The 27101-nt window shown below is 39.3% G+C and overlaps 1 protein-coding gene across 2 annotated transcripts; it reads right to left on the reverse strand.

The window, feature by feature from the left end:
- Nae1 (NEDD8 activating enzyme E1 subunit 1) lies at positions 1–26053 on the reverse strand. Of its 2 annotated transcripts, none has more exons than XM_028884375.2 (20): positions 25923–26053; positions 21368–21471; positions 21025–21085; positions 19047–19077; positions 18316–18387; positions 18019–18098; positions 17247–17356; positions 14852–14961; positions 13742–13804; positions 13308–13371; positions 12931–13022; positions 10234–10293; positions 10020–10153; positions 8535–8610; positions 8143–8182; positions 6803–6889; positions 6082–6174; positions 3071–3185; positions 2933–2982; positions 1–271 (listed from the first exon to the last, which is right to left on the reverse strand). In XM_028884375.2, exons 1-20 carry the CDS (start codon positions 25973–25975, stop codon positions 162–164), a joined length of 1605 nt encoding a protein of 534 aa, XP_028740208.1. In that variant the 5' UTR covers positions 25976–26053; the 3' UTR covers positions 1–161. The 2 variants fall into 2 exon arrangements, with proteins under 2 accessions (XP_028740208.1, XP_037062069.1); XM_037206174.1 differs by lacking the exon at positions 25923–26053 and adding an exon at positions 25025–25104.
- Positions 26054–27101: the final 1048 nt, after the last annotated feature.

Consider the following 27101-nt stretch of genomic DNA (forward strand, 5'->3'; position numbering starts at 1 on the left):
TACTACAAATGAGAAAAATGTTTATTAAGGAAACAATGACTGCTCTCCTTTAACAGATTTTTACAACTAGAGCACAATATAAAGGCAATTACAGTTTCAACCATTAACATATTACACGTGGAACTTATTCAATTATTAACATATTACACGTGGGGCTTATTCTACAACTGGAAAGTTGCAGAAGTTTGTGACATGCCACTATAGATGTAAGTATTATTAAAAATTACAAATTGTTTGGTGATTATTTTGATAACTTCTTGAGCAGCAGCTCCTGTAGGAAAAAGGAGAAAAGTAAATCTTTGAAAATAGTAAAATTTAAGAGTTAGATAATCTAAGCCAGAGTGGGCCTGGTGGTGCACGCTTTTAATCCTAGCACTCAGGAAGCAGAGACAGGTGGATCTTTGAGTTCAAAGCCAGCCTGCTAAATATAATGTGTTCTAAGCCTGCCAAGGCTATACAGTGAGACCCTGTCTCAAAAAAAACAAACAAAAGAACCGGGTGTGGTTAGTGCATGACTATATTCATCACACTTGGGAAGTAGAGGCGGTATGATCATGAGTTCATGGCTAGTTTCAGTTACAAAATGAGCTGGAGGCCAGTCTGGGGTACATGAGACCTATGGTATACAGAATACACCATAGATACAGCAGAACACAAAAGAGAAAAAACAAAACTGAGTCCAAAAAGAAAGCAAAGCTGTTTAAAAGTAATCCAAAACAAACATAGCTTACTGAGTCATAACAAAATAAAAGACTATAATTATTTTTGTTTTTGTTTTTTTGAGACAGGGTCTCTCTATACAGTTCTGACAGTCCTAGAACTCACAATATAGATCAAGCTGGCATCAAACTCAAGAGATCCTCCTGCCTCTGCCTCCTAAGTGCTGGGATTAAAGGTCTACACCATCATGCCCTGCAAAATACTATGATTCTTTATAACTATGTTATTAAAGGAAATAGAAGGCTCATTTTAGGAATTACCCAATGAAATAGTGAACAACAAATTTTAAAAATAAGGTATTTTTAATTATGGTGATTTAGAAAGCTGGCAGAATATAGTGAATGGACAAAGCAAAGTTTAGATAGTAGTTTGATTGAAGGAACTTTTTGAAAGGATATAAAAAGGCATAAAGATCCTCTTCAGCCAGGAGATAATGGTGCACACCTTTAATCCCTGCACTTGGGAGGCAGAGGCAGGAAGATCTCAAGAGTTCAACGCCAGCTTGGTCTATAGAGTGAGTTCTAAGACACCCAGGGCTACACAGAGAAACCCTGTTTCAAAAAAATCAAAAACATACAAAAAAAGATCCTCTTCAAAGAAAGCCCTTCTGTTGCATCCAAGGGTTGTGTGTGTGTGTGTGTGTGTGCTTTATTAATATTTCTATTAACATACAAAGAAATGGGTTTCATTGGGATGTATTCATACATACCTATTAATATATTTTGTTCTTGTATGTCCCCACCCTGCCCTTCCCCATCTCCCTATTTCCTCCTCTGGTTGGTCTTCCTCTCACCACTGCACTGGAATTCTACCTTTATCTATTCTACCTTTAGAGTAAAAAAGAATAAAAGCATATTTGCTCTAAATCAATCAATCAATCTCTCTGTGTCTCTCTCTGTGTCTCTTTCTGCGCGCGCGCGTGTGTGTGTGTGTGTGTGTGTGTGTGTGTGTGTGTGTGTATTGAGGAGCAAACCCAGGGACTTAATGCTAGGTAAGCACTCTGCCATTGATCTATATCCACAGCTTTGAAATTCATTTGTAATTTAAAAAGTCTCTACACTAAATACCACAGAGCTCCTATAAAGTACTCAAAACACAAAATAAACAGCAAAATTCCACCAAAAAAAAACCCTCTTCTTAACTGAAGCAGCTTCTTTCTAAAATGCTGAGGCTGTGAGACTTAAGACTCTACTACACACCAAATCCTCTTTAGGCACCACAGACAAAGCAGACAAAAGTATCTGCTGTTTACTCACTTGGGTCTTTCTCTTTAACAGCAAGAGAAAAGATAGCTTAAAAATAAACAAAGTGTACAGTATGTAAAACGACTAAGTGCTAAGGAGAAAAAGAGAAGAGGAAGAGCACAGGAGAAGTGGCTCAAGTTTATGTGGGGAAAGCCTCGGAGACGAAGGCTCAGAATCATTACAGAACATAAAATCAAGTCCTGCTTCTATTTGCACCTGTTAGATCTCTCTGACTGTGTCTCTCAGAATCTGGCCTAGATCTGAATAAATAATAATGTGCACTTTTCTATGAATTTTCAGATTACTTTACTATTTAGACATAAAAGAATGATTTTATTTAAATAAATTATCAGGAATCAGGCTTTAATTTATGTTTGCTTAAAGTATCGTTTTCTTAGATCTGCATTATTAGCATTCTGAACACTATTAATCAAACTGGATCTGCCTTCAGAACAATCATCTAGAAAGGAAAATGTCATAAGCAAATAGCTCAAGCTATTGGAGGTAATAGGCAGGAGAAGAATTTTTTAAGGTATTACTTACTGTGTGTGCTCCCCCTCTCTGCCGCCACCCCCACCACCATTAATATGTTGAAAACTCTCAATGCAATGGTATTAGAAGGTAGGGCTTCTGGAAAGTGATTAGGCCATGAGGGCGGAGCTCTCATACATGGGTTTATGCCCTTATAAAAGAGATCCTGCAGATTTCCTTTGACATTTTTAAAAGAATAATGTGTGAGGACACAGTAAGAAAAAAACACCACATATGATTCTGGCAGTGAGACCTCAACAGACCCTAATATGCTGGCATCCTCATTTGAATCTTTGAAAACTGTAAGAAATAAATTTCGGATGTTTATAAGGTACCCATAAAGTAACTCACTTAACCGACTCAAAGAAGAAATGGTGGGAACAAATAGTAACTGTATTCTATAACAACAAATAAGTCATTTCATCTATAAAACTCACCTCCCAGGAATGCAGCAATGGTGTGCGGCTCAGCAGCTCCATATCGGCAACTACAGGAAAAGAGGTAGGTATGAATTTTTAATAGTCTAACCACAAACATGGAGAGTATTATTCCTATATGATCTAAAGAATACTCACAATTCATGGACGTAATCATCTTTCACCGTAACAGATAACCCATATTCCTGAAGAAAGCCAGTAAGACAGGACTTCAACTTCCCTATATCTTCTTCAACTTGATAGTTAGATACTCCTAAAAAATTACATATATTATATATACATATACACATTTTCATTAAAATAAATATGGGGGCTGGGTATAATAGCACATGCCTTTAATCCCAGCACTCGGGAGGCAGAGGCAGAGAGATCTCTCTGAGTTTGTGAATACCCTGGTTTACATAGTGAGTGACAGGAAAGCCAAGGCTGCATAGAAACCCTGTCTCTGGGGAAAAAAAGTGATTCAAATTAACGGCTATCTCCTTTACTTAATCCAATTCCAGGTGGTCTAACAAACACAGTAAGGTATGAAACTAAAGAACAAAGTAATTAAACATGAAACCAACATCTGAAAATATCAGAAATCTATAGGTAAATCCATCACAAATTGAAGCTCAGTTAGTCTTTGTCAGGTCCTGGGGTACGGCTTAGTTGGTAAAGTGTGAACTCAGCACAAACAAAGCTTTGGGTTTGATCCCAACACCACCTAAACCAGGCATGATGACACAGCGTTCCAGTGTGGGTTTTGTTTGTTTTTAAGTCTTTGTTAATCATTGTTCTATAATTATTTGTTAATTTTGTACTACCAGAGTAACACATAATACTCAATAATTATTTGATCAAAGAATTAAAGAGAAAATACCTAACTTATATCCTTCAATTAAAATTTTTATTTTCTTTCTTCTAGAAACAAAGAGTCTTATGTATCCCTGCTGGTCTTAAACTTGCTCTGTAGCCAGGGGTGACTCTAAACTTCTGATTCTTCTGCCTCTAGCTCCTGGGTGGGAAGGATAACAGGCATGTGCTTTTTCAGTGAGCACTGGATCTTTAAGATGTGGATCTTTAAGTTTTCCAATTACTGCCTTTCAAGGCAACAACAACAGAAAATACTGACCAAGGAAATCCTTGCATCTTTACAGAGTTCAAAGTTCAGAAGTCACTGATTCACCACTTGTGGGTTTCCTATTCCTTCAGGTCAAACTCAGTGTGAGCTACAGGAGTAAACTATGAGCTGGGAATGGTGGTTTATATATAGTCCTCTGAAGGATAAAGCAAGATCAAGAGTTCAAGGCTAGGGCTGGAGAGATGGCTCAGAGGTTAAGAGCACAGACTGCTCTTCCAGAGGTCCTGAGTTCAATTCCCAGCAACCACATGGTGGCTCACAACCATCTGTAATGAGATCTGGTGCCCTCTTCTGGCCTGCAGGGACACATGCAGGTAGAACATTGTATGCATAATAAATAAATAAATCTTTAAAAAAAAAAAAAAAAAGAGTTCAAGGCTAGCCTGTGATATACAGCACCTTCCAAGCCAGACTTTAAAAACTAAAAGATTTAATAACTAAAGGAGCTGATTGTGATTGCTCATGTCTGTAATCCTAACACTTGGAGATGGAGGTAGGAAGACTGCTACAAGACTGAAGCTAGTGAAGGCTATATAATAAGTTCAAGGGCAACCTTAGAATGAAACCCTCTCAAACACACACACTTTAAAAAGACAAAAAGAAAAAGAGAGAGAGAGAGAGAGAGAGAGAGAGAGAGAGGAGACTTTTTAGTGACTTAAAAGACTATTACAGAAAACAGAAGCCAACTATGACAACTAGCAGATAAAAATTTTTCTTCCATACGCAATCAACCAATATTCCTCTAATTGTTTTGAGTTATGGCCTTAAAAATCAAATAGTAGTTCCTCTAAATACCTACAGAATACTAAAATTCAGGTCAAGTGTGAGTTGTTTTGTTTTGTCTTGAGACAGGGTTTCTCTGTATAGTCCTGGCTATACTGGAATTTACTCTATACAGCAGGCTGGCCTCGAACTTAGAGATCCTCCAGCCTCAGCCTCCCAAGTGCTGGAATTAAAGGTGAGTGCCACCACCACCAATGTGTTTTTTGTTTTTGTTTTGTTTTGTTTTAAGACAGGTTCTCTCTACATGACCCTGGCAATCCTAAAACTCATATGTAGACCAGGCTGGCCTCAAACACACAAGATTCACCTGCCTCTGACTTCCTCCCATGTGCTGGAATTAAAGGTGAGGCCACCATACCTGGCATCAGGTCAAGTATTTATTCAAGATTTTATTGAGCCAGCTATGATGATTCATGCCTATAAATCCAGTACTTAAGAGTCTGATAAAGGAAGATCACAAGTTCAAGACCCGCCTGAGCTAAGTAAGATCCTGTCTCAAAACAACAAACAAACAAAAAAACCCAAACAAACAAAAAACAAAACAACAAAAAGCCAAAAGATTTTCCTTTCTTTCTTTTTGTTTTTCTTGAGACAGGGTTTCTCTGTGTAGCCCAGGCTGTACTGGAACTTGCTCTGTAGACCAGGCTGGCCTCGAACTCAAGAGATATGCCTGTTTCTGCCTCCCAAGTACTGGGATTAAAGATGTGTGCCACTACCACCTGTTGGGGAATATTATTTTAAGGTGTGTTACTTTTGCTTATGTTGCATTTGTTTAACTCTGTGAAGCTGTGTTACTGTGTCTGTGTAAAACACCTGATGGTCTAATAAAGAACTGGCCAATAGCAAGACAGGAAAAGAGATAGGCGGGGTTGGCAGGCAGAGAGAATATATATAGAGAAATCTGGGAGGAGAGATGGAAGAACTAGCCAGAGAAGGAAGAGGACTCCAGGGGCCAGCCACCCAGCTACACAGCAAGCTATGGAGTAAGAGTAAGATTTACAGAAGTAAGAGAACAGGAAAAGCCCAGAGGCAAAAGGTATCTGGGATAATTTAAGTTAAGAAAAGCTGGCAAGGAACTAGCCAAGCTAAGGCCAAGCATTCATAAGTAAGAATAAGCCTCAGGGTGTGTGTGTGTGTATGATTTATTTCAAAGCTGGGTGGCAGGCCCCCCTGAAAAAGAAGCAAAAAACAAACAACACCCGGCTATTTTCTTTGTATCTGATAAGTCAATTGCTGTTCTTACCTGGGTATCTGCCATGCTGTTTATGAAATCGATCAACAGCTCGCAACATTAGGTATAGGACTATCTCACTATCTGGATTGTCCATGCTAGAAACTGAAAGAAAAAAAGAAAAAAAAATCAGAACAGGGCAACTTACAGCATACAAACAACAAAAGGCTGAATTCATACTTAAGTTTCAGGATATGAGACAATATTAGCAAAAAATTTAAATATTTTATGAAAATAAAAGAATAAAATTATAAATAAGAAGAAATACATTTAAGATGTAACCCAGGAGTCTTATGGACTACTAGCTAGAGTCTCTACCAAAGTAGAAACACAGCCGAGCAGCAGTGGTGCACACCTTTAATCCGAGCACTCAGGAAGCAGAGGCAGGAGGATCTCTGTGAGTTTGAGGCCAACCTGGTCTACAAAGGGAGTTCCAAAACAATCAGTACTGCTACTCAGAGAACCCTATCTGGAAAAAACAAATCAAAACAAAAAAACCACCAAAAAAAGTAGAAACATGATGGTGTTAATTCTTATATATAGCACACAATGCACTCAGTAATCTAAATACAGTGTTATGTATTTATTTTTGTATAGCATATGTAAATTAAAATTATTCAGGTAAATCTATAAAATAGAATATAAAATATATACTTTATAACACCATTTATTCAACACTATTATACACATTTTATTAATAACTTTTAACGTAACATCTAGTTGTTATACTCACTAATCTCATCTTTGTTGACTGTATCCAAACCATACTCTTCAGCTAAGGAGCGACATCTCACCACTCGAAGGAATGCAGAATTGCTGCCTGCAAACAGTAAAGACTTCAGGATGGCTATGACAGGTGAATATACTGAATTATGGGTCACTCTAAGAACAAGAAGTTGGGGCTACAGGATAGCTCAGCAGTTAAGAGTGCCTGCTGTTGATGGAGAGGAACTGAGTCAGTTCCCAGCATACACATCAGGTACCTCGTGACTACCTGTAACTCCAGTGCCAAGGGGATTTGACACCTCTGACCTTTGCAGGTGCACATATCCATATACAGACATACACATGATTTATAACTAATAAAAAATTGAAATATTCATTAAAAATTGTATTACGTGGCCACAGTACAGCAGATTATGTTAAATATTGAATTTCAATGGTATGAACTAGTTCCTAACTTGGTTATATTCTCAGTTTTGTGTGTAAGAAAGGCTTAAAACATAACTGTACATGTCCCTGTGTATGTTCTTTGGGGCTTCCTTTGTTTAACTGATAAGTCATCTTTCTAGCCCTACAAGTAACTTTTTGAAGCTTTTACTTGTGTGTGTGTGTTATATGCATGGATGTGGTTACCCACATGTGTACATGTGGTGGATAGAGACTGATTCTGAGTATCTTTTTTTTTTAGGGGAATTTTTTTTTAAAGATTTATTTATTTATTATGTATACAGCATTCTGTCTGCATGTATGCCTGCAGGACAGAAGGCGGCGACAGATCTTATTACAGATGGTTGTGAGATACCATGTGCTTGCTGGGAATTGAACTCAGGACCTCTGGAAGAACAGCCAGTGCTCTTTAACTACTGAGCCATCTCTCCAGCCCAATTCTGAGTATCTTCTATCAATCTCCACCCTATCGTTTTTTCTTTTTGTTTTCCACCTATTTTTTGAGACAGGGGCTTGTACAAATGCAGAACTCACCATTTCAGATAAAGTGGGCTCAGCTCCTCATGTGTGCATGGCCAGCACTTAACTTACTGAGCTATCCCTCAACCTGCAACTGACTCAAAGAAAATGCCTTTATCCACTGAGGAGTTAGGAGAAAACTCCAGAAGCCCAGCCATGAACTATGTAGCAAATTCTTAATTCCATTACAGTAATTTAACACAGATAAAATGAGTACCTATGGCCCGGTCTTACAATTTCCTTTTTATTACAAGTTAATAAAATAAAATTTACCTAAGGACACACAGACACCTCACTTAGAGAATTTCAACCATTTAAAATTCCCAAGAACATTCTCTGTAGCATATTTTTATCAAGCAAAATAAGGAAATTAAAAGGACTTACAAAGCAATTTTAATTCTTTCTCCGAAATGGACTCTGGTGCCTATAAAGAGATAAATGCAGATTTTTCTCCAGCACACACACACACACACACACACACACACACAGAGAGAGAGAGAGAGAGAGAGAGAGAGAGAGAAGAGAGAGAGAAAGAGAGAGAACAGTGGGCACAGCACAAAGCCAATGGCTGTGAAATGAGAAGCTCTCTCCAAGAGCTGGGAGAACATTTCGCACACACCTGTTTTCTTACAACAGGGGTTCTCATTAGAGAGGCAAGTAGGCCCTGCTGCTGACGAAACAAGAAGCCAGGTCTCTAGCCCCTCCCTGGCTGAGTTCCACACTTCTCCGTGGGGAGAAGTACTTATTGTCACGGTGCAATGTACCCAGCAACTTACCTGACCAACAGACTGAAGCAATTTGGCAACATGATTACCCACAGCAGCAGCATCTTTCTTTGCTTTCTCACGGTAACTAAAAAAGAACAACAACAAACCCCACAATTAACAGTGTCTAAAATTAGCAAAACTTAAATCATCTTTAAGTGAACAAATTTATTTTTAATAACAAAATACTGATTTAGGAACATATAAAATGTGAAAAATGCTACAGAAATGCCACCAGCAGCACCTCTTACTAGTTAGGGGTCTTTTAAGAGCTGGCAGTAAGACTTCTGGAGTCCTCTAAAACCAAGGCTCCCATTATATTCTACAGCATCAACTTAAATCCACGCAGGCAACATCCATGGAGTCTTTATTATTTATTTATTTATTTATTTATTTATTTATTTATTTATTTATTTATTTATTTATTTAATGTATGAGTGCTCTATACATATGAGTGCTCTATCTGCATGTACAACTTTATGCCAGAAGAGAGGATCAGATCCCACTAGAGATGATTGTGAGCCACCATGTGGTTGCTGGGAATTGAACTCAGAGCCTCTGGAAGAGCTGCCACTGCTCTTAACTGCTAAGCCTTCTCTCCAGCCCTGAGTCTTTATTTTTAATCATTTTCTTTTAGTCATTAATCTTTCATAATTTAAGGAGTCAATGACTGTAAATAAATACCTATTATCCTGGTACCCCTACCCTGACACACACAGACTTGTAAGGTTGGGTCTCCATGGATGTTACCTTTTTCTAACTGGGGTATGGTTCTGACGAATCCAAGGGTACTGACTTGGCTTCCTCCAGGGCCAAATACTACCATACAGACAAGATCTTGGCCAGTGTCTAGCAAATCTTAGTTTGTTGTCCTAGTCTAAGAGTTGAAATAATGAAAATTTGGGAAAGGACAATTGAAGATAGAAACTAGTATGACTTTAGAGACATTGCTCAGTAGTAGAATTCTTGCTTAGTATGTATATGAGGACCTAGGTTCAATAACCAATAGTACTACCTTCACCCGAAAGAGAAGTATGACCTTACCTGGGAGAGACCCAGTTTTAATACTGATTATTTTTACAGAGTAAAATATAACATTTAAAATGTGTGTGTGTGTGTGTATGTGTGTGGTTTTAAAAATATCACTTTAAAAAGTTTTGCATGACTTATAGTATTGGGCAAGTTTAAAGTATGTGATTTTCCTTGGATTTGACTTCCAGGAGATAAGTTGTTAGTAAAGTATTCTCTTGGGTCCTCTGTCAGAAACCAGGGTCCTGAGTCCCTCTAGCAGGGCAGATTTAAGTAGTCTGTTATATAGTTTAAAAACAGTCAGCAGAGTATGGTGGTACACTCCCTTACTCAGGAGGCAGAGGCAGGTAGATTTCTGTGAGTTCAAGGCCAGCTCGGTCTACAAATCTAATTCCAGGACATTCAGGGCTACAGAGAAACCTGTCTTGAAAAATAAACCAAACAACAACAACAAAAACAGTCACTTACACATTCTGCAGTTTTATGTACTTGCTTGAATCTGCAATCATATCAGGAATTGTGCCTCGAACAGGTAAATTTCCTTGGCCCTCTTTGGCTACAAATTCCTTTAAGGCGCGGGCTAGTATCCAAAAAGGTGGGGTCTAAACAAGAAAAAATACAAGTGAAAGGTGTTTATTTTGAGCTGGTGTAAGGCAGCAGCATCTTTACTTCTTGTTGTTACCTGTTTGGTGATATTTATGCAGCGATCATCATTAAATATATCTTCAATACTGCTTGGGACCTAACAAAGGAACATGAAACATTTCTTACATTATGAATTCTATCCACCTTTACTTTCAATGTTATTTCTTCAAATAAGTTCTTTGTATTTTCAAAGTGCGGTAAAATATTAACTTCTGATGTATTTAGTTTTATTTAGAATCAGAATTTGATGGAGATCTGATGGGGAAAGAGAATGGAAGAACATCCTCTCCTGCCCACTAATAGCATTCCAGGCAAGCCTATTCTCCTCCATCACACATGGAGGAAAGAACAATCCAAATAAGTCATTTATATAGTTATATCTCAAGATAACAAAAATTTGGTTATTACTACAAAGTTAGATTTAAAGTTGTTCATGAAAATTTAGCTTATGAAAATCCTGAAATCCATGTACCCTAATTCAAGGCTGTTGAAAGAGACAACCACTCTAACAAAAACAAGAAATTATGCAATTTTATTGCTAGCAAGATCACCAGACTAATAAAAATTTTACAAACTGTAGGCTTTGATTTTACTATTGTGGAGATAAAAGAGAGTTCTTCGTGGTTCCAGTCCTTGACTGGTCTCTCGGCTTCCAACCCCACACCCTCTATTATACTCACAAGAGTCCAAATAGTCTTTTGGATGGCCCAGTGTAGTGGCACACACCTTTAATCCCTGCACAAGCAGGCAGAAGTAGGTCAATCTCTGTGAGCTCAGGGCCAAACTGGTCTACAGAGTTCCAGTGAGTCAGGGCTACATATGAGAGCCTGTGTCAACAGCAAGCAGATCTTTCTCCTTCCCTACTCAAAACGCTTCAGTGGTCTGCAGGATTCTGTTAGGATACGGCCTTTTCCACCTCTCCAAACTCAAATCCTTCCAACCACTTTCTTCCTTCTTCAATCACACTTACTTTCCTACTGATCCTTTAACAAATGTGAAACTTCATCTCATTTCATGACCTTTGTATGTGGTCCTCTGCTTGAAAAGCTCTCCCACCAGACCTCTGGATGTCACTTCACGAGGCATTTTCCTGGCCCTCTATCTAGTACTGCCCCGAAACCCAGACCTCCTTCTGCCTTCTCATATTCTAATTGATTAATATCTGGTTTACTGTTCCTCAACTCCTAGAACCATTTTTATGTTTTATTTTTGAGACAAGGTCTCTTGTGGCAAAGGCTAGAATTGAACTCACTATGCAGCCAATGTGGTCTTGACCTGCTTCCTCCACCTCCCCAGTGCTGGGATTACAGGCATTTGCTACCATGCCTGGCTTTAGAATAATTAGTTTGTCAGTTTTTAAACTTGATTTTTTTTTTTTTGGAAAAATGCACAAATCTAACATGTACAATCTGATGTTATACATATACATTTTCAACATTCTCTCCAATTAAGATAAAAGGTGTTCCTCAGGTACCCTGACTTACAAGGCATACACTCAGCAATATTTTCACTGTCTTCAAAATGTCCACAGTGACTTAAGTGCTTTCCTAATATGAAAGGCAGTACTCTAGCTATAAATTGTAAAAAAAAAAAAAAAAAAAAAAAAAAATTCTGAAAATCTTCCAGAATTATTCCATAGCTCCCCAAATTAAAAACAAAACTGACCAAGCAGCAAAATAGTAATATGATAGTAAGTCAATTTTTCACTATGTGGCTCAAGCTGGGCTTGAACTCACTATGTAGCCCAAGCTGGCATCAGGCCTCAGATTCATAATTCACCTGCCTCAACCTCCAAAGTGCCAAGATTACATATAGGGATAAGCCACTATACCCAGCCTGTAACTTCTGAAGTGTACAAGTCATGCAGAACATCCCCAATCTAAGTAACAGCTGTCAGATGAAAATGCAGGGTAACAAAATTCAAGTTTTTAAGTACGCTTTTTTTTTAGGTTTTTCGAGACAGGATTTCTCTGTGAAGACCCAGCTGTCCTGGAACTCACTCTTTAAACCAAGCAGGTCTCGAACTCACAGAGCTCTGCCTGCCTCTGCCTCCCAAATACTGGGATTAAAAGCCTGAGCCAGTACTGCCTGGCTGAGTAACACTTCTTTTGACTAGCAAAATATTATTTATAATTCTTATCTCCAAATTCTCAACTATTCATAAACCATATACTTAAAATAATTTATATATTTCTCTAAATGAAAAAGAACAAAAATAATTTACTTTATTGCTATTATATGCTGAAGCACTAACATCATTTGATGATGTAATGAGAATAATAGAAAACTTTTTAAATTTTTTTTTTTGAGAAACCCAGCTGGTTTTGAACTTGCTATGTGGCCAAGGATGACTACTGATCTCCTTGCCCCGCTACCATAATGGAGTTATAGGCATTCACCACCATGCACGGCTCAAGACCATACTAAAAGAAAACTCAAGTTTTGGGCTAGGCATGGCACACACCTATAATCTCAACACCTGAGAAGCAGAGAGGCAGGAGAAGTATCACAACGAGGTCAAGACTAGCCTGGTCTATACAACAAATTTGAATGTAGCCTAGGCTACATAGAAAGACTTCATCTTTAAAAAAAAGAATTAAAAAAAAAAATCAAGCTAAGTTATAGGTACTTATTTTTAACTTACTATACATTTAGGCAATATTAGGATAAATTATTATATTAACTTTCATATCAGAAAACATATTGGTTATGGCTTCAGCAATTCCTTTAATACCTTAGTTATATTTAGTGCTGTGTTCACATTTTTAATAGCTTCTTCAAAATTTTCTTCATCTTCTGGAGCTCCATTCTCATTCCTTAAAATCCCTATTAAAGTAAGAAACAGTAAACAAACACGGCTCTTTCCACTGTGTCTTCCCAACATAGGAAACCCTGTGAGGCTCGGAACAGAGGATCAGAACGCTGAGCCTCAATAGGACATACAGCTATGATTGTTCTTCTTAAACTATTTAGAAAATGGCTCCTTTATTCCCAAGGGAAGAGTAAATTTAAAAACTCATGATGCCATCATCTGACAAGAGAAATCCAATAAATATTGGCTTCAAGTAATTCTTTTTTCATATAATACTTAGTTATAATGCAGAAAATTACCTTGTCTAATCAAATCTCTGAAGTCCTCTTTTTCTTTATAGCTTTTAGGAATTCGTCCATTTGTCTAAATTGATTAAAAATTTTAAAGATCTAGTTATCGAAACTCAAAATATGAAAATTGAGTGTCTAAAGTTTTCCTCATTCTCCACAATAAGATTTTATCAAAAAATATATTTCAGTGACATCAGAGGCTCTCTTAATTTGGAAAGAGTAACTGTAGGCCATTTCTTTCCATTCATTCCTCACAGTAGTTTCAGGATGAAATTCACTGAAATTCCAATTTGTTAATTAAAGATCAGTATTGAAAGAGTGGTACTTAGATTAACCTTAAAAGCTCCCACTTGCAAAACACAGGAAAACGCTAACCTCCCACAACCCTCAAAAAAGCTTGAAAATACAGTCACATATAGTTTAATTTTTAAAAAAGGACGTACTTCGCTATACCACTGTGCTAAATATTTAGCTATGATCACAATCCATGGAGTATGGCTATGGTCCTGAAAATAAAGACACAAATTGAAGAAAGTATCAGTATTAGTTAATATTAATTCTACACTTACATCATCTTGTTTTCAATATTTACAATTATCTTCTACTACAAATAAAGTAATAAACAGAGACAAACGAACTGGTTTAATAAAAATGGTTTTAGAAATGACTTCTGAGTGGCTATGGAATAGCTCAGTGAGTAAAATGCTTGGAGGCATGGCTATAAACTGAAATGTCAGTCATGGCAGGCAGATCCTGGAGCTCTCACTGGCCCTCAACCGAAATGAACAGCTAGCTCCAGGCTCAGTGACGAGACACTGTCTCAAAAAACAAAGTGAAAGCAACTGAGTGAACCCAAGGTTGACCTCTAGCCTCTACGGGTACATGCATAGCTTTCTGTAAAACACACACGCACACTGAGTGAAAGAGAGAGAGACAGACAGACAGACAGACAGACTGGGGTTGACTTTAGAGGCAGTGTCTACTTTAATCCTGGTATGTCAGGTATACAATAGTCCCTTTTGTTTTTTGAGCAACAAAATCGTCTCAGACACGACACCCAAAGGTAGCTCAAATCTCTTCATTTCAGGTATCAATACTAGGCTGAAAAATGAGAACTTGTTTTCTGATAACCAAAGGAATACTTGCTTTTAATTAGCTGTAGGTTGAAAAGGAATATATGCTCATTATATATATATATTATATATATATATAATATATATATATATATATATATATTTACCTACGAAAAACTTTAGGTTAAAAAAAAAAATTTAAGCTAGGCACAGTGGCACATACTCTTAATTCAGCACTCTGGAGGAGGCAGAGACAGGAGGACTGTCACAAACTGAGGGTCAGACTGATCTATATAGCATGTTCCAGGCCAACCAGGGTTATTCTTTGAGACTCTTTCAAAATAGCCAAAATAAAGAAATAAGTTTAACTCCAAACTTAAGGTCTCACACACACACACATATACATACACACACACACACACACACACACACACACACACACGCACCACGCACGCACGCACGCACGCACATTCTACCAACCTTTTTCTCCATATGCTCCAAATCATAAGATTGAAAGTGTTCTCTCAGTTCAGGAAACGGCTTATCTAGTCGTAGATCCTCCAATGCATTATCTGGATGAGATTCTATTACTGTCAAATAATCCCAAAAGATATATTTAATTCTTTAGTAATATACTACATTACAGTAACTTAACATATACACACACATACACACATTTTGTTTGTGTGATTGGTTGGTTGGAAATGGGGGGGGATCTTATTCTATAGCCCAGGCTAGCCTTGAACTCATGGCAATCCTCCTACCTCATCATCCTGGTTGTTATTATAGGCATAAGTCACCAACACCTGACTAGAAACCTATAATTTTTATTTTTTTATTTTTTTTATTTTTTATTTTTTTTGAGACAAGAGTCTCATTTTAGCTTTGATTAACCTGGAACTCAGTATGCAGACCAGGCTGGTCTCAAATTCACAGAGAACTGCCTCCTAAGTAATGGAATTAAAGATGTGATACCATGGCTGGTTGGAAATCTATAATCTTGATGGTGATAGTGCCTACAGAGTTTTTCACTGTGTTACTGAAGTACAACTTTTGTATAGTAAATACACAAATCTTAAGTGGGTTGTATGGGTCTGTTTTCTTTCTTTTTTTAATGTTAGTAGTGGTTATTTTATTTGTTTGTTGTTTGTTTGTTTGTTTGTTTCAACACAGGGTTTCTCTTTTTCAAGGCAGAGACGTTCCTGGAACTCACTCTGTAGCCCAGGCTGGCCTTGAACCAACAGAGATCTGTCTGCCTCTGCCTTCCCAGTGCTGGGATTAAAGGCAGGAGCCAGCACCACCACCACCACCACCACCACCACCCCCACCCCACACACTTTTAACTCTTAAATGGCCCAACGTTGCTTATCAAAAGCTTACTCTAACTGCACAAATGACACTACTCCTTGTGATGTTGTCAGTGTTAAGAGCTTCACCAACCGAGTGTGTGGCTTGTATCACAGCTGGCATAGAATGAAAACACTTAATTCAGGAGAAGCATTTTTTAGAGTACTGAAGGAACATTTTATAAAATTCTAAGATTAAGATTCTAAGCCAGGCGGCGGTGGTGGCACACGCCTTTAATCCCAGCACTCGAGAGGCAGAGGCAGGCGGATCTCTGTGAGTTCCAGGCCAGCCTGGGCTACAGAGACCCAGGAAAGGCGCAAAGCTACACAGAGAAACCCTGTCTCGAAAAACCAAAAAAAAAAAAAAAGATTCTATAGAAAGAGCTGATATCAGCCCTGGACTGATGTAGGCTGCCTACAAATGTCCCTGGTCTCCTTTAACACTGTTTCTTTAGGAACAGGAGTTAGGAAAAAGGCTTATCATGTGTAATTGAACATGAAATGGGGAAATCTAAGGCCAGTATGAGACTGGAACAAAAGATTGATGTAAAATGTTGATATAATGCAGTGGTTCTCAATCTGTGGGCTGTGACCCCTTTGGGGTTTACACATCAGATAGCCTACATATCAGATAACTTACATTACAACTCATAAGATTAGCAAAATTATAGTTATGAAGTAGCAACAAAATAATTTTATGGTTGGGGATCACCACAACAGAAAGAACTATGTTTTTTGGGTTTTTTTGTTATTTGAGACGGGGTTTCTTTGTGTAATTTTGGTGCCTATCTTAGATCTCACTCTGTAGACCAGGCTGTTCTTGAACTCACAGAGATCCGCCTGGTTCTGCCTCCCAAGTGCTGAAATTAAAGGTGTGCGCTCCCACTGCCTGGCATGAAGAATTATATTAAAGGATGGTAGCATTAGGAAGGTTAGGAACCACTAGTGTACAGTCTGGGTCAAAGCGATCCAGGCACTCTTGTGGTAAATACCCTACTTTGAGTTGGGGACCAAAGAACCAGGCACTTGCACAGCTGTCAAGCCTCTAGCAGGATGAAGCTGGACATTATGTCTCTGATCTACATCCATCTACAATGCTATGTAAGGAAATAGCAGACAAAAACCTACTGCATCAGTCTAGAGAGGTGGCTCACTGATTAAGAGCAGTGGCTGCTCTTCCAGAGGACCCAGGTTCAGTTTCCAGGACCAACAGAGTGGCTCACAACTATCTGTAACTCTGGTTCTAGATGATATGACACCCTCTTCTGGACTCTGCAGGCACCAGGCATACACTTGATACATAGCCATACATACAGGCAAGACATCCATATACATTTAAATAAGTTTAAAAAAACAAACAATAACAACAACAAAAAAATATTGAATCTGATTGCCTCTTTGAACCTGTAGCCAAAGATGTACTGCTATACATTTATTTAGTAATTTAAAACTGACTTTCTAAATTACCAAGTTTCTAAAATTACAGCTCAAACAACCAATAGCAAGTCCCATATGCTTAACAATTTTACCTGGGTGTTCTTTTATAATAATCCTCATATAACCAACTAGTCCATATGTCCTACAGATCAAAAGAGGGATCTGGGAATTCCAGAGGACATCTGCTAAGCGCAGTAATGTACTGTAAAGGAACGCAAAATAAGAACATAAGCAAGTGAATATATGCCAGACATGGAACTGTCTAACATAAATAGGCAAGAGTATAGTAGAAAGCAAGCAATTTTACTTGGCTGTAATCTCAAAAGTACTGAACTAGAGGGATGTAAGACCTTAGTCTGGTTTATTAGGAAGAATGCTGGTTAAAACACTAAACCTTTTTTTTTTTTTTTTGAAACTGGGGTTTTTATGTGTAATAGTCCTAGTGGTCCTGGAATTCACTCTATAGACCAGGCTGGCCTCGAACTCACAGAGATCCACCTGCCTCTACCTCCTGAGTGTTGGGATTAAATGTGTGCACCACCATGCCTAGCTCTATCTAGACATTTCTATGACAGTGAAACACATTTATAAAACCCATATATACACCTATAAATCTTTCTGTAATCAGTAACAATTTAACTAATTTGTTTTTAGTTTTCTGGGCTTTGGTATTTCTGAAACACCAGATCCAAATATCTCACTTTTAATTCCCTATCCTTTCAAAGCTACAATACATACAAGAGCATCAAATTAAACATTTAAGAATTTTAGAAACCAGGCAAAATGTGTACACAGAAGAATGTACATGGGGAAAATCATACAAATCAAGTAAGACTAAGAAGGATGTTAACATCTAAAATTTACCTTTCAAGAAGCTGAGTTGCAACGACAACAGTAAACCTACAGAAAAATGAAGGATCATTGTCTAGAAGGTTTTCTGGACTCTAAATAAGACAAGGGGAGGAAAAATTCAACAATTTCACATATTAAACATGGCAGAAACAGTTAAGCTACTTTAAAATAAATGAGTTGACAAATTAAATTCCAACTAAATATAAATGACACAATGACTCAAAGTTCTAAGTTCTGGGGTTTTGAATTATTTTAAAAACATACTGTAGCACAGAAATAACAATGTGTATATACATATATGTATTATACCTCTTCCACAAAACTTCCAGAGACATCGCTATTTAGTTCTTGTAAGAATTCCATGGCAGCTTGAGCTCGGTTCTTTTAAAAAACAAAGCATTTGACTTGCATTAGAAAGTACTTAGCTACAATGTGATCCCCAAGTTTATAGATCAAGAAAAACTCACTGTGAAAATTTCCAAATTCCATGCATAGATGGGACAATTCTACTCCACAGTACTTAGCTGACGCTCAAGTAGAATGTTATACAGGGTTGAACCAGACTGTCACTACCAGAGTTCTTAAATGATCACATCATTTGCTCTCACTTTTCTGACTAGGTAAATGGCAAAGATAGGTGGCAGGCAGCATTATACTGGATCAAGTTCATACCCACTTTAACCACCCACATCTATAATGCCATCGAAGAGTGGCCAATTACTAAATAAGTGCAACTTCTATTCAGAATATCAACATGAATTCCTAAGATTTTCACCCTGGCTAACTCTACTTACTAATTTCTTAACTGTAATACACCGTCCACTGAATATCAATGTTACTCAAGACTTTAATAAAGGGCAGTGTAAAATCACAGGTGGTACTCTAAATTCTTCAACTGCCAAAAGAGATTTGCCAGATTAAAAATGAGCTAGAATAAGGTCTTTTAAAGACATAACTTTTCTAGCAGCCAAGATATAGTGGCATTATTATTAGATGCTCACACACACACACAACCATACTTTGTAACAATGACTACTTACCTTGCCAATACTGCTTTTCTGAAGGAAAAAACTAAAGAGGATAAAAAAAAGTGAAGATTTTTATAGCAGTAAAGCAAAAGTTGTTTACCATTTATAATAGTGTGTGTATCTCATTCAAAAGATAAATCAAGCCGGGCGGTGGTGGCGCATGCCTTTAATCCCAGCACTCGAGAGGCGGAGGCAGGCGGATCTCTGTGAGTTCGAGGCCAGCCTGGGCTACCAAGTGAGTTCCAGGAAAGGCGCAAAGCTACACAGAGAAAGCCTGTCTTGAAAAACCAAAAAAAAAAGATAAATCAAGTGTGTGTGTGTGTGTGTGTGTGTGTGTGCGCGCGCGCGCGTGTGCGTGCGCGCGCGTGCACGTGTTTTATTGTCCTTTACCACTGAGCTATGCCCCCAGCCCACAAACATTAATTTCATAATGGATTATACCAGTCTTCTTGGAGGAAGAAAAGTGGATGGGCTAGTAAATCAGTGTTCCTTCCCCAAGGCACATATTTCACAAGATGCTCTGAGAGAAAAGAGTTCCAAGAATGAAAAAGAGGAAACACCATATGGTATACCCTCCTTCTTGGAAAGTCATAATGTACTTGATAACAAAGTTTTTTTTTTTTTTTTTTTTTTTTTTTTTTTTTTTTTTTTTTTTCGAGACAGGTTTTTCTGTGTAGCTTTGCGCTTTCTGGAGCTCACTTGGTAGCCAGCTGCCTCGAACTCACAGAGATCCGCTGCCTCTGCTCCGAGTGCTGGGATTAAAGGCGTGCGCCACCACCGGCCGGCTATAACAAAGTTTTATAGTAAAAAAATTTTAACCTTTGAACCATTCCCCAAACTCATTTGACCATGAAATCCACTGTCCCATTTAAGAGCCATTAACATTTCCTATAATCAATGTTCTGCAGACACCTGGGAAATACTGTAGTGAACTATTTGCTTTTGCAGGAAATTACAAAAGATTCATTCAGGCTTCCTCCTACACATATGCTGGTCATTTCACAAAGGCCCAAACTGAAGCTGCTGATGAGAGTCAGGGCACAATTTTGTGGCAAAGGCACATGGTTCCATAAGAAAAAGAAACCTTATACTTAACACATGCTGCATAATCAGCCAGATAAGCAACAATAACGTAACTTTTATTATTTTACAGACACCAGTAAAAGAATTGTGCTGTAGATAGCAGAAACATACTATGACCCAAAGAAAAAAGCATCAAAGTAAATATGAACTAAATTCTGTTTTTTCTTGAATTAATGTTTACTTGTTTAGGGACAAATATGAGAGATTCGTAGACTCTAAACCCCTGAAAAGAATAAATATGAAATCAAATTGGGAAATGTTCTGAAAATCTAAATGACTATCTATAAAGAACAAAACATAGATCACTTTTTAAAGAAGCATTTAGAGCATATATAGCATACATATAATATATACCATATATAATATAGTACAAGGAGATATACACCAGACTAAGTTTAAAAGATACAAATGAGAAGTATTGTTCTTATTCCTTTTTTTTTTAAAGACAGAGTCTTACTGTTTAGCAGACAGGGTCTGAATTGTTTAGCTCTGGCTGTTCTGGAACTCACTCTGTAGACCAGGCTGAACTCACAGAGATCTATCTGCCTCTGTGCTGGGATTAGATGCATGTGCCACCATGTTCAGCTTATATTTGATGTCCTAAATAAAATCATTACTCTGCACTAACACTAAGGAATTAATGCAAGGACTTAGAAAGTACTCAGATTTCACAGGTAAGAGAAGAGTGACTACTGCTTTGTAATATAAGCAGTAAAGACAGTAACAGTGAGTCCCGTTTGTTAATGGCGTACTTGCCAGACACTGCCCCAGCACTTCACCTTTACTCACTCACTACTTCTTCACCATAACCTAAACATACGGTCATGAGGCTAAATTAGTACTCAGTCCTCACCCTGAGTAGACTACCTTCTCTAACAGGTTCATATTTTAAAAGAACAGGACATACTTGTTCCCAGCATCTTCTCCGCTGACCTGGTTTCCATCAATAATTGTAAATGATCCAATACCTGGAGAGACACAGGACAGTCAAAAGGTTTTGTTTTGTTTTTTCACACTTATTGATTTGAATGTCAGTGCACATGTGCCATTGCATACATGTGGAGTTCAGAGGCCAACCCGTACAGCTGGTTCTCTCCTTCCACCTTAGGGGCTCCAGGGATCAAACCCAAGTTGTCAGGCATGACAGCAAGTAACTTCCCACTAAGCCATCCTGTTGGCCCAAGAATATGTAACTTTTTATCAGAACCTTAAAGAAGTTACCTAGAATGTAATCACCAATATTATATTACCTGGTAATACCAAGTTTTTAAGAATTTCAGTTCCTGTAGCTGTTGCGTTTATTAGGCAAACATGAGCAGATTCCAAAGCTTCTTGCCCATGATCACCCCACAACCTATAAAACAAAACACAAACTGAACATTAGAGAGTTCTCAAAAATATGACTTCCTTATTTGAATGGTGATATTTAAAGTAGTCTTCCATAAAATAACATATCACATACCATAGCAAACATGTGAGACATGAACTGATATTGTTGCATGGGTCATCTGACAATGTAATTGAAAACTTTGATAAATCATCTTTTGCATGATATAATCAGGACTATTAAGCTTTGTCTTTTGTCTTTCTAGTATTTCTAGTATTTTGTCTTTCTAGTATTTCTAGTATTTACTCCTTTGAAACCAGGTGATTTACAGAACAGAAAGCCTGGGAATACAACATTAAAGAAAGGTCGTAGCCAAGTGAGGCTGCATGCACCTGTTGTCTCAGCTATTCAGGGAGCTGAAGCAGAAGACTCCCTTGCAGCAAGTTCAGGGTCCGCCTGAACAACACAGTGAAGCTCTATCTCCTTAACAAAAAATAAGGAAGAAAGAAAGCATCTTGCACCTAAAAGCTAGTTTATTCTCAGTTTCATTTCTTCAAGTGATGTAGATCCAGTACATTTAAGATCTTGACTTAAGACGTTTCCTCATGACATCTACAAAAATAAGCAAAAGCTTTATCAAGGAAACTTTATCATCTGAAAAAGCCTTGCACTGGATTCTGCAGAAGTGCTTTAAAATGTAATAGCCAATATTACTGTAGCCCTTGGTTGCCTTCTAGACGTTAAAGCTAAATCCCTATTGCTGAAGACACCATGCACTTCAGACACAAGACCTGGAGGAACTGAGCAGGATTTGACTTGGAAGCCTTCTGCCTGAGGACTAGCTTTTATGGTATACAAACTTGCAAGGGAGGGAAGCCACTGATGATTCTGGGAGAGACGCCACTGATAATTCTATCAGCTGTAATGCCTATGAATCACACAGGTGATGGCCAGCATGGCATGATAACCATGAGGGTGCAATAGTGGCACTCTTATATTGGTGGTGACCAACAGCTCTCCAATTAGACTTACGGCCCACTCAGCAGGACAGAAATCATACCTGTTACTGGAAACTTAGCCAACTACCCAGGACTAGAGAGGTCATGGATGTTAGAGAAGAACCTATTGCCACTCTTTGCTAAGCTAGCATAATTCCTAACTGCATTCTAATATTTATTCTTATAACACAGGTAAGTGTAGTTCTCACCACTCAACAAAGGAACTTCTCCTTGCAATAGATGGAAATCATTACAGAAAACCACAACCGGTCAAAAAGCAGAGAACAAGTGATCATGGGTGCTCAGATCCAAGGATGTATCTACAACACAACTTTTGTACCTGAGCAGAGGCAGAGACTGTAAAAGTCAGAGGGCCAAGAAATCTGCTGTGACACTGTGTTTCCTGGAAATGACAGGAAAGGTTCATCCATGATACCACAACAATGTGGCTGCCCAAATAAGACTTGAAAAACTACACCAGCATACATGCCAACATGGAAGGGGAAATCTCAGGAGGCCCCACCCATAGACAAAGAACTACAGGCTGATTAGATGGTCTTTCTCACAGATGAGCCCCCAATTGGTCATGGAATATCAAGTGATCAGCTTTGAGATCATATACATATAGGTAATACTACATGGACTAAGCAGGTTATATTTATATATTAGGGGTGTGTGTGTGTGTGTGTGCATAACAGTAATAGAGAAAAAGAGGCCATGATTTCAAGGAGCAAGGCAGTACATGGGAGAGATTGAAGGAAGAAAAGAAAGGAAGAAAATTACATGTTTAATTGAAAAAATATATATAAATAAAAGCTATAAAATATAATAGTCAATGAATATTCTAATAGAATGATTAAAAGATGCATACATTAACAAACACAGAGGTATAATAAAAATTAGAAATGTGTTATGACCTGATTGATACTGGTATATCATTAACAAGTTCATGATCACAGACATACTGTGGTTTTGGGGCCAATCTGGTCACTCTACTCCCCCATTCCTCAACACAAATACACACCCCAAAAAATCCTAACCAACCAACAATGTACTATTTTCTTTTTTTTTTTTAAATGATTTATTTATTTTTAATTTGAGTGCATTGGTGTTTTGCCTGCATGTATGTCTGTGTAAGGGTGTTGGATCCTGGAGTTACAGACAGTTGTGAGCTGCCATGTGGGTGCTGGGAATTGAACCTGGTTCCTCTTGGAAGAGCAGTCAGTGCTCTTAACCACTGAGCCATCTCTCCAGCCCCCAATCTACTATTTTCTCTTCAGAAGCATGGGGAAGTCCAAATTATTTGAAAATGCCTTTGCCAGCTGAGTACTACTAGATGCCCAGAGGACTAAGACTGTGACATTCCTTCCCTGCCACCAATACAAACTGTACCATCTGAGCTTTCATTTACTGAGCATCTGTCTCTTCACTTCAAAGGGTCCCAGACCACGCTGCTGGCACAGGGCTTAGCCCAGCAGTAAGAGCTGATCACAGAATAGCTGTCAAATAGAGGAATAGCCTGCGAAAACCACACAGGCCAGAAACAGACTTTTTCTTTTCTACGGAAATGGGGCACAAGGTCTTATCTGGCTAATAAATGGTTGCATAGTTGGAGAATGAGTCTTAGAGTACTGGTGCATCCATTTTCTCGCTGGCCTGAGAACCAGCCCTTGATCTTGGCTGCTACTTGCCCATCCAACTTTGTTTCTGTTTCCTTCTGACCCTTCTAAAGCCAGAAGCAGTTCTTATTGTGACAGATAAAAGTTAGTACTTCAAGGAATGGACTCAATAAAAATCCTCTTCCGGTATCTAGTAACCTTAAATATTCTTAGTTTTGTTGCCTATGGTTCTGCCTACACCCAAAACACAAGAACTACAAGAGTATATTAAGACCTCATAACAGTTATAGTCATGTTACCGTCTTTCTCTCTCTAGAAACTTGGGAGAAAGAATGAGTGTGAAAAAGTTAGATGGCCCCAAGTTGAAAACATGCATAAATCTGGGCCAGTTACCTTTTACAAGTCTTAGTTTCCCTGTCTGTATTGAAGAACCTCTGCCTTCAAGGATAGTCTCAGAACAAAGTGCCTGAATCCCTGATACAGTACTAACTAGGCTGTCTGTACAAAGGGAAATTCCCATCCTTAGGGACGTACTGTACCGTGGGAGCTCCTGAGAGGAGAGGTGGTGGCTAGCACTTTTTTAACTTTCATTGACTCAACACACAGAAGATAATAAATAAGGAATGGGGGCGGGGGGCAAGGATGGGAAGTAGTTGAAGGATCCACCTGATGGTTTAGATATGCCTTGTCCGTTAAGGTATTTACAAATGGCTACTGAGTCCTAGAAACGCAGCTAGCATGAATTAAGACATTCTTTATGTGTGAAATAACTGATTTTTAAGACAGTGTGGACAAAAAAAACTGCTTAGTAACTTTTTACGATGATACCATTGAAATGCTAGTATTTTAGACATACTACGTTAAAAACATTATAAAAATTGTTTCGGGGGCGGGGAGAAGGGATGTAGCTCAGTTTGGTAGCTTGCCAACCATGCATGATGCCCAGAGTTTCATCCTCAGCACCTAATAAAATGAATGTGGCAGTCCACAGCGGTAATCTCAGCTCTTGGGACAAAGAGGCAGGAGGATTGCTGCAAGTTTGAGGCCAGTCAGGTCTACACAGCAAGTTCCAGGACACTCAAGGCTGAAAGACAGAAAAAAAAGGTGGAAGAGCAAAAACTTATTTTTGAGCCTGGCCTGGCAGAGAACATCTGCAATCTCAGCACTTGGGAGATAGACGCTTGAGTTCAAGGCCAGCCTGGGCTACTTAAGACCGTTTCTCAATAAAAATAAAGGGGGGTGGGAGTGCTACTAGTAGTAGCAAAAATTACTTCCCTGTCTCTTTTTACTTTTTACTTTTACTCTTTTTACATTGGTTCTTCCTATGTAGCCCAAGCTGGCTCCCCATTTCCAATCCACCTGCCTCTGCCTCTCAAGTGCTGGGATTACCAACGAGCTCCGGCCACCACGTCTGGCTTCTTTTAACTTATTTTAAAGGTGCCTACTGTAAAACTTAAAATTACGAACACAGATCGCTCACACGAAACTAGCATCGTGCATTTCTATTGGACAGCGCTGGCGTAGACCAATACCAAGCACTCGGGGCAGCACACTGCGGTCGAGCTGGGGTACTCCCGACCCCCTTGGTCCGTGAACGAAGTGGGCCGGCCGCGACCGTGCAGCCCAGGTTCGCGGAGACACCGAGCACAGCCTGGCGCGGCCCTGCGGGAGGGTCCGGGCCTCCGCCGAGCACTCTGGCCCGTGGCCGGAGCCCAGTGCGCCGGCTCCCCACGTCCCGCACCGCCGGGCGCAGCGTCAGGCCTGAGGGAGGCCCGCCCACGCCGCCTGGGCACTTAGGCCCCGCAGGCCTCAGGAGAGCCCGCAGACCCGCCGGCTCGCTCACTCGGAAACCCTGGCTCACCTCAGCTGCCGGTCGTACTTCTGCTCCTTGAGTAGTTTGCCCTGCTGCGCCATTGCCCGCCCGCCCAGCGACCAGCAGAGCCGAGGTAGTAGGCCGCCACCCACTCACTTGTGCGCAGGCGCACTAGGCGCCCTTCGGCGACCACCGCCTTCAGCGCGCCGCCAGTAGGGGGCGCTCCCGCTGCCCTGCGCACGCGTCACCGGGAGGTTGGGTCTAGCGTAGTTATGTTTCTCAGTACCTGCAGTAATTGCAGAGAACTCTCTTTTAAATCAAGCAGACTTGCATTTAAATCGCTTACTAATTGTGAAGATGTCTCTTTCCCGTTCAAACCGTCAGTGTGTTCACCTGCGCAATGGAAATACATGGCTCTCCCATTTTTAAAATAAGATTTTGCTTGTTTGAAGCCGGACGGTGGTGGCGCACGTCTTTAATCAGGAGGCAGAGCCAGGCGGATCTCTGTGAGTTCAAGGCCAGCCTAGGCTACCAAATGAGTTCCAGGAAAGGGACAAAGCTACACAGAGAAACCCTGTCTCGAAAAACCAAAAAAAAAAAAAAAAAAATTTTTTTTTTTTTTTTATCTTGTTTGAGACATAGTCTCACTATGTAGCCCTGGCTGGCCTGGAACTCACTACAAACCAGACTGGCCTGAACTCACATAGAAGACCTGCATCCCGAGTGCAGGAATTAAATACGTGTGCCACCATGTGGGGCTTGAACTGAGATTTTAAATACAGAGAGGGTCAGACTCACAAAAAGGTCTTGTACGGACAACTTTCTTTATGATTCCTCAGGTTCACCCATTTCTTTCCTGTCACGAGGCAGGCCCACACCTTGAGAACCTGTTTTGAACTACAAAGCCAGTGGCTCCTATCGGTGAGGTAAACGATAAAACTCAGTTCTCTTCTGGGTGAGTTCACAATTCCTGAGGACCGGCTAATAGAGATAGTACTCCGGCACACTTACCAAGGTGGCTCTCCTATGTAGAGAAGCGGCCCTGATGGGTAGACAGGGGAGCCCCACCCCACTGCTTCCCTCCAAGAATGTTCCCTGTGGTGAAGGGATGGAATAATGTTTTGAACAGGAAGGAACAGTATCATCTCGTAACAGTTTTCTTATAGCCAGGTGGTGGTGGCACACGCCTTTAATCCTAGCACTCAGGAGGCAGAGGCAGGTTGATCT

This window comes from Peromyscus leucopus, chromosome 5 (genome assembly GCF_004664715.2).
Source record: "Peromyscus leucopus breed LL Stock chromosome 5, UCI_PerLeu_2.1, whole genome shotgun sequence".
Lineage (NCBI taxonomy): Eukaryota > Metazoa > Chordata > Mammalia > Rodentia > Cricetidae > Peromyscus > Peromyscus leucopus.

What these genes read in the sequence shown, in the direction of transcription:
- Nae1 (XM_028884375.2), bottom strand. Translation starts at nt 25,975, where the DNA reads ATGGCGCAGCAGGGCAAACTACTCAAGGAGCAGAAGTACGACCGGCAG. An exon ending in TACATAAAACTGCAGAATGT is followed by an intron (nt 8,611 to 10,019) that starts GTAAGTGACTGT and finishes GTTCTTTTTTAG; the next exon opens with TTACCGTGAGAAAGCAAAGA. An exon ending in ACAGCATGGCAGATACCCAG is followed by an intron (nt 3,186 to 6,081) that starts GTAAGAACAGCA and finishes GTAATTTTTTAG; the next exon opens with GAGTATCTAACTATCAAGTT.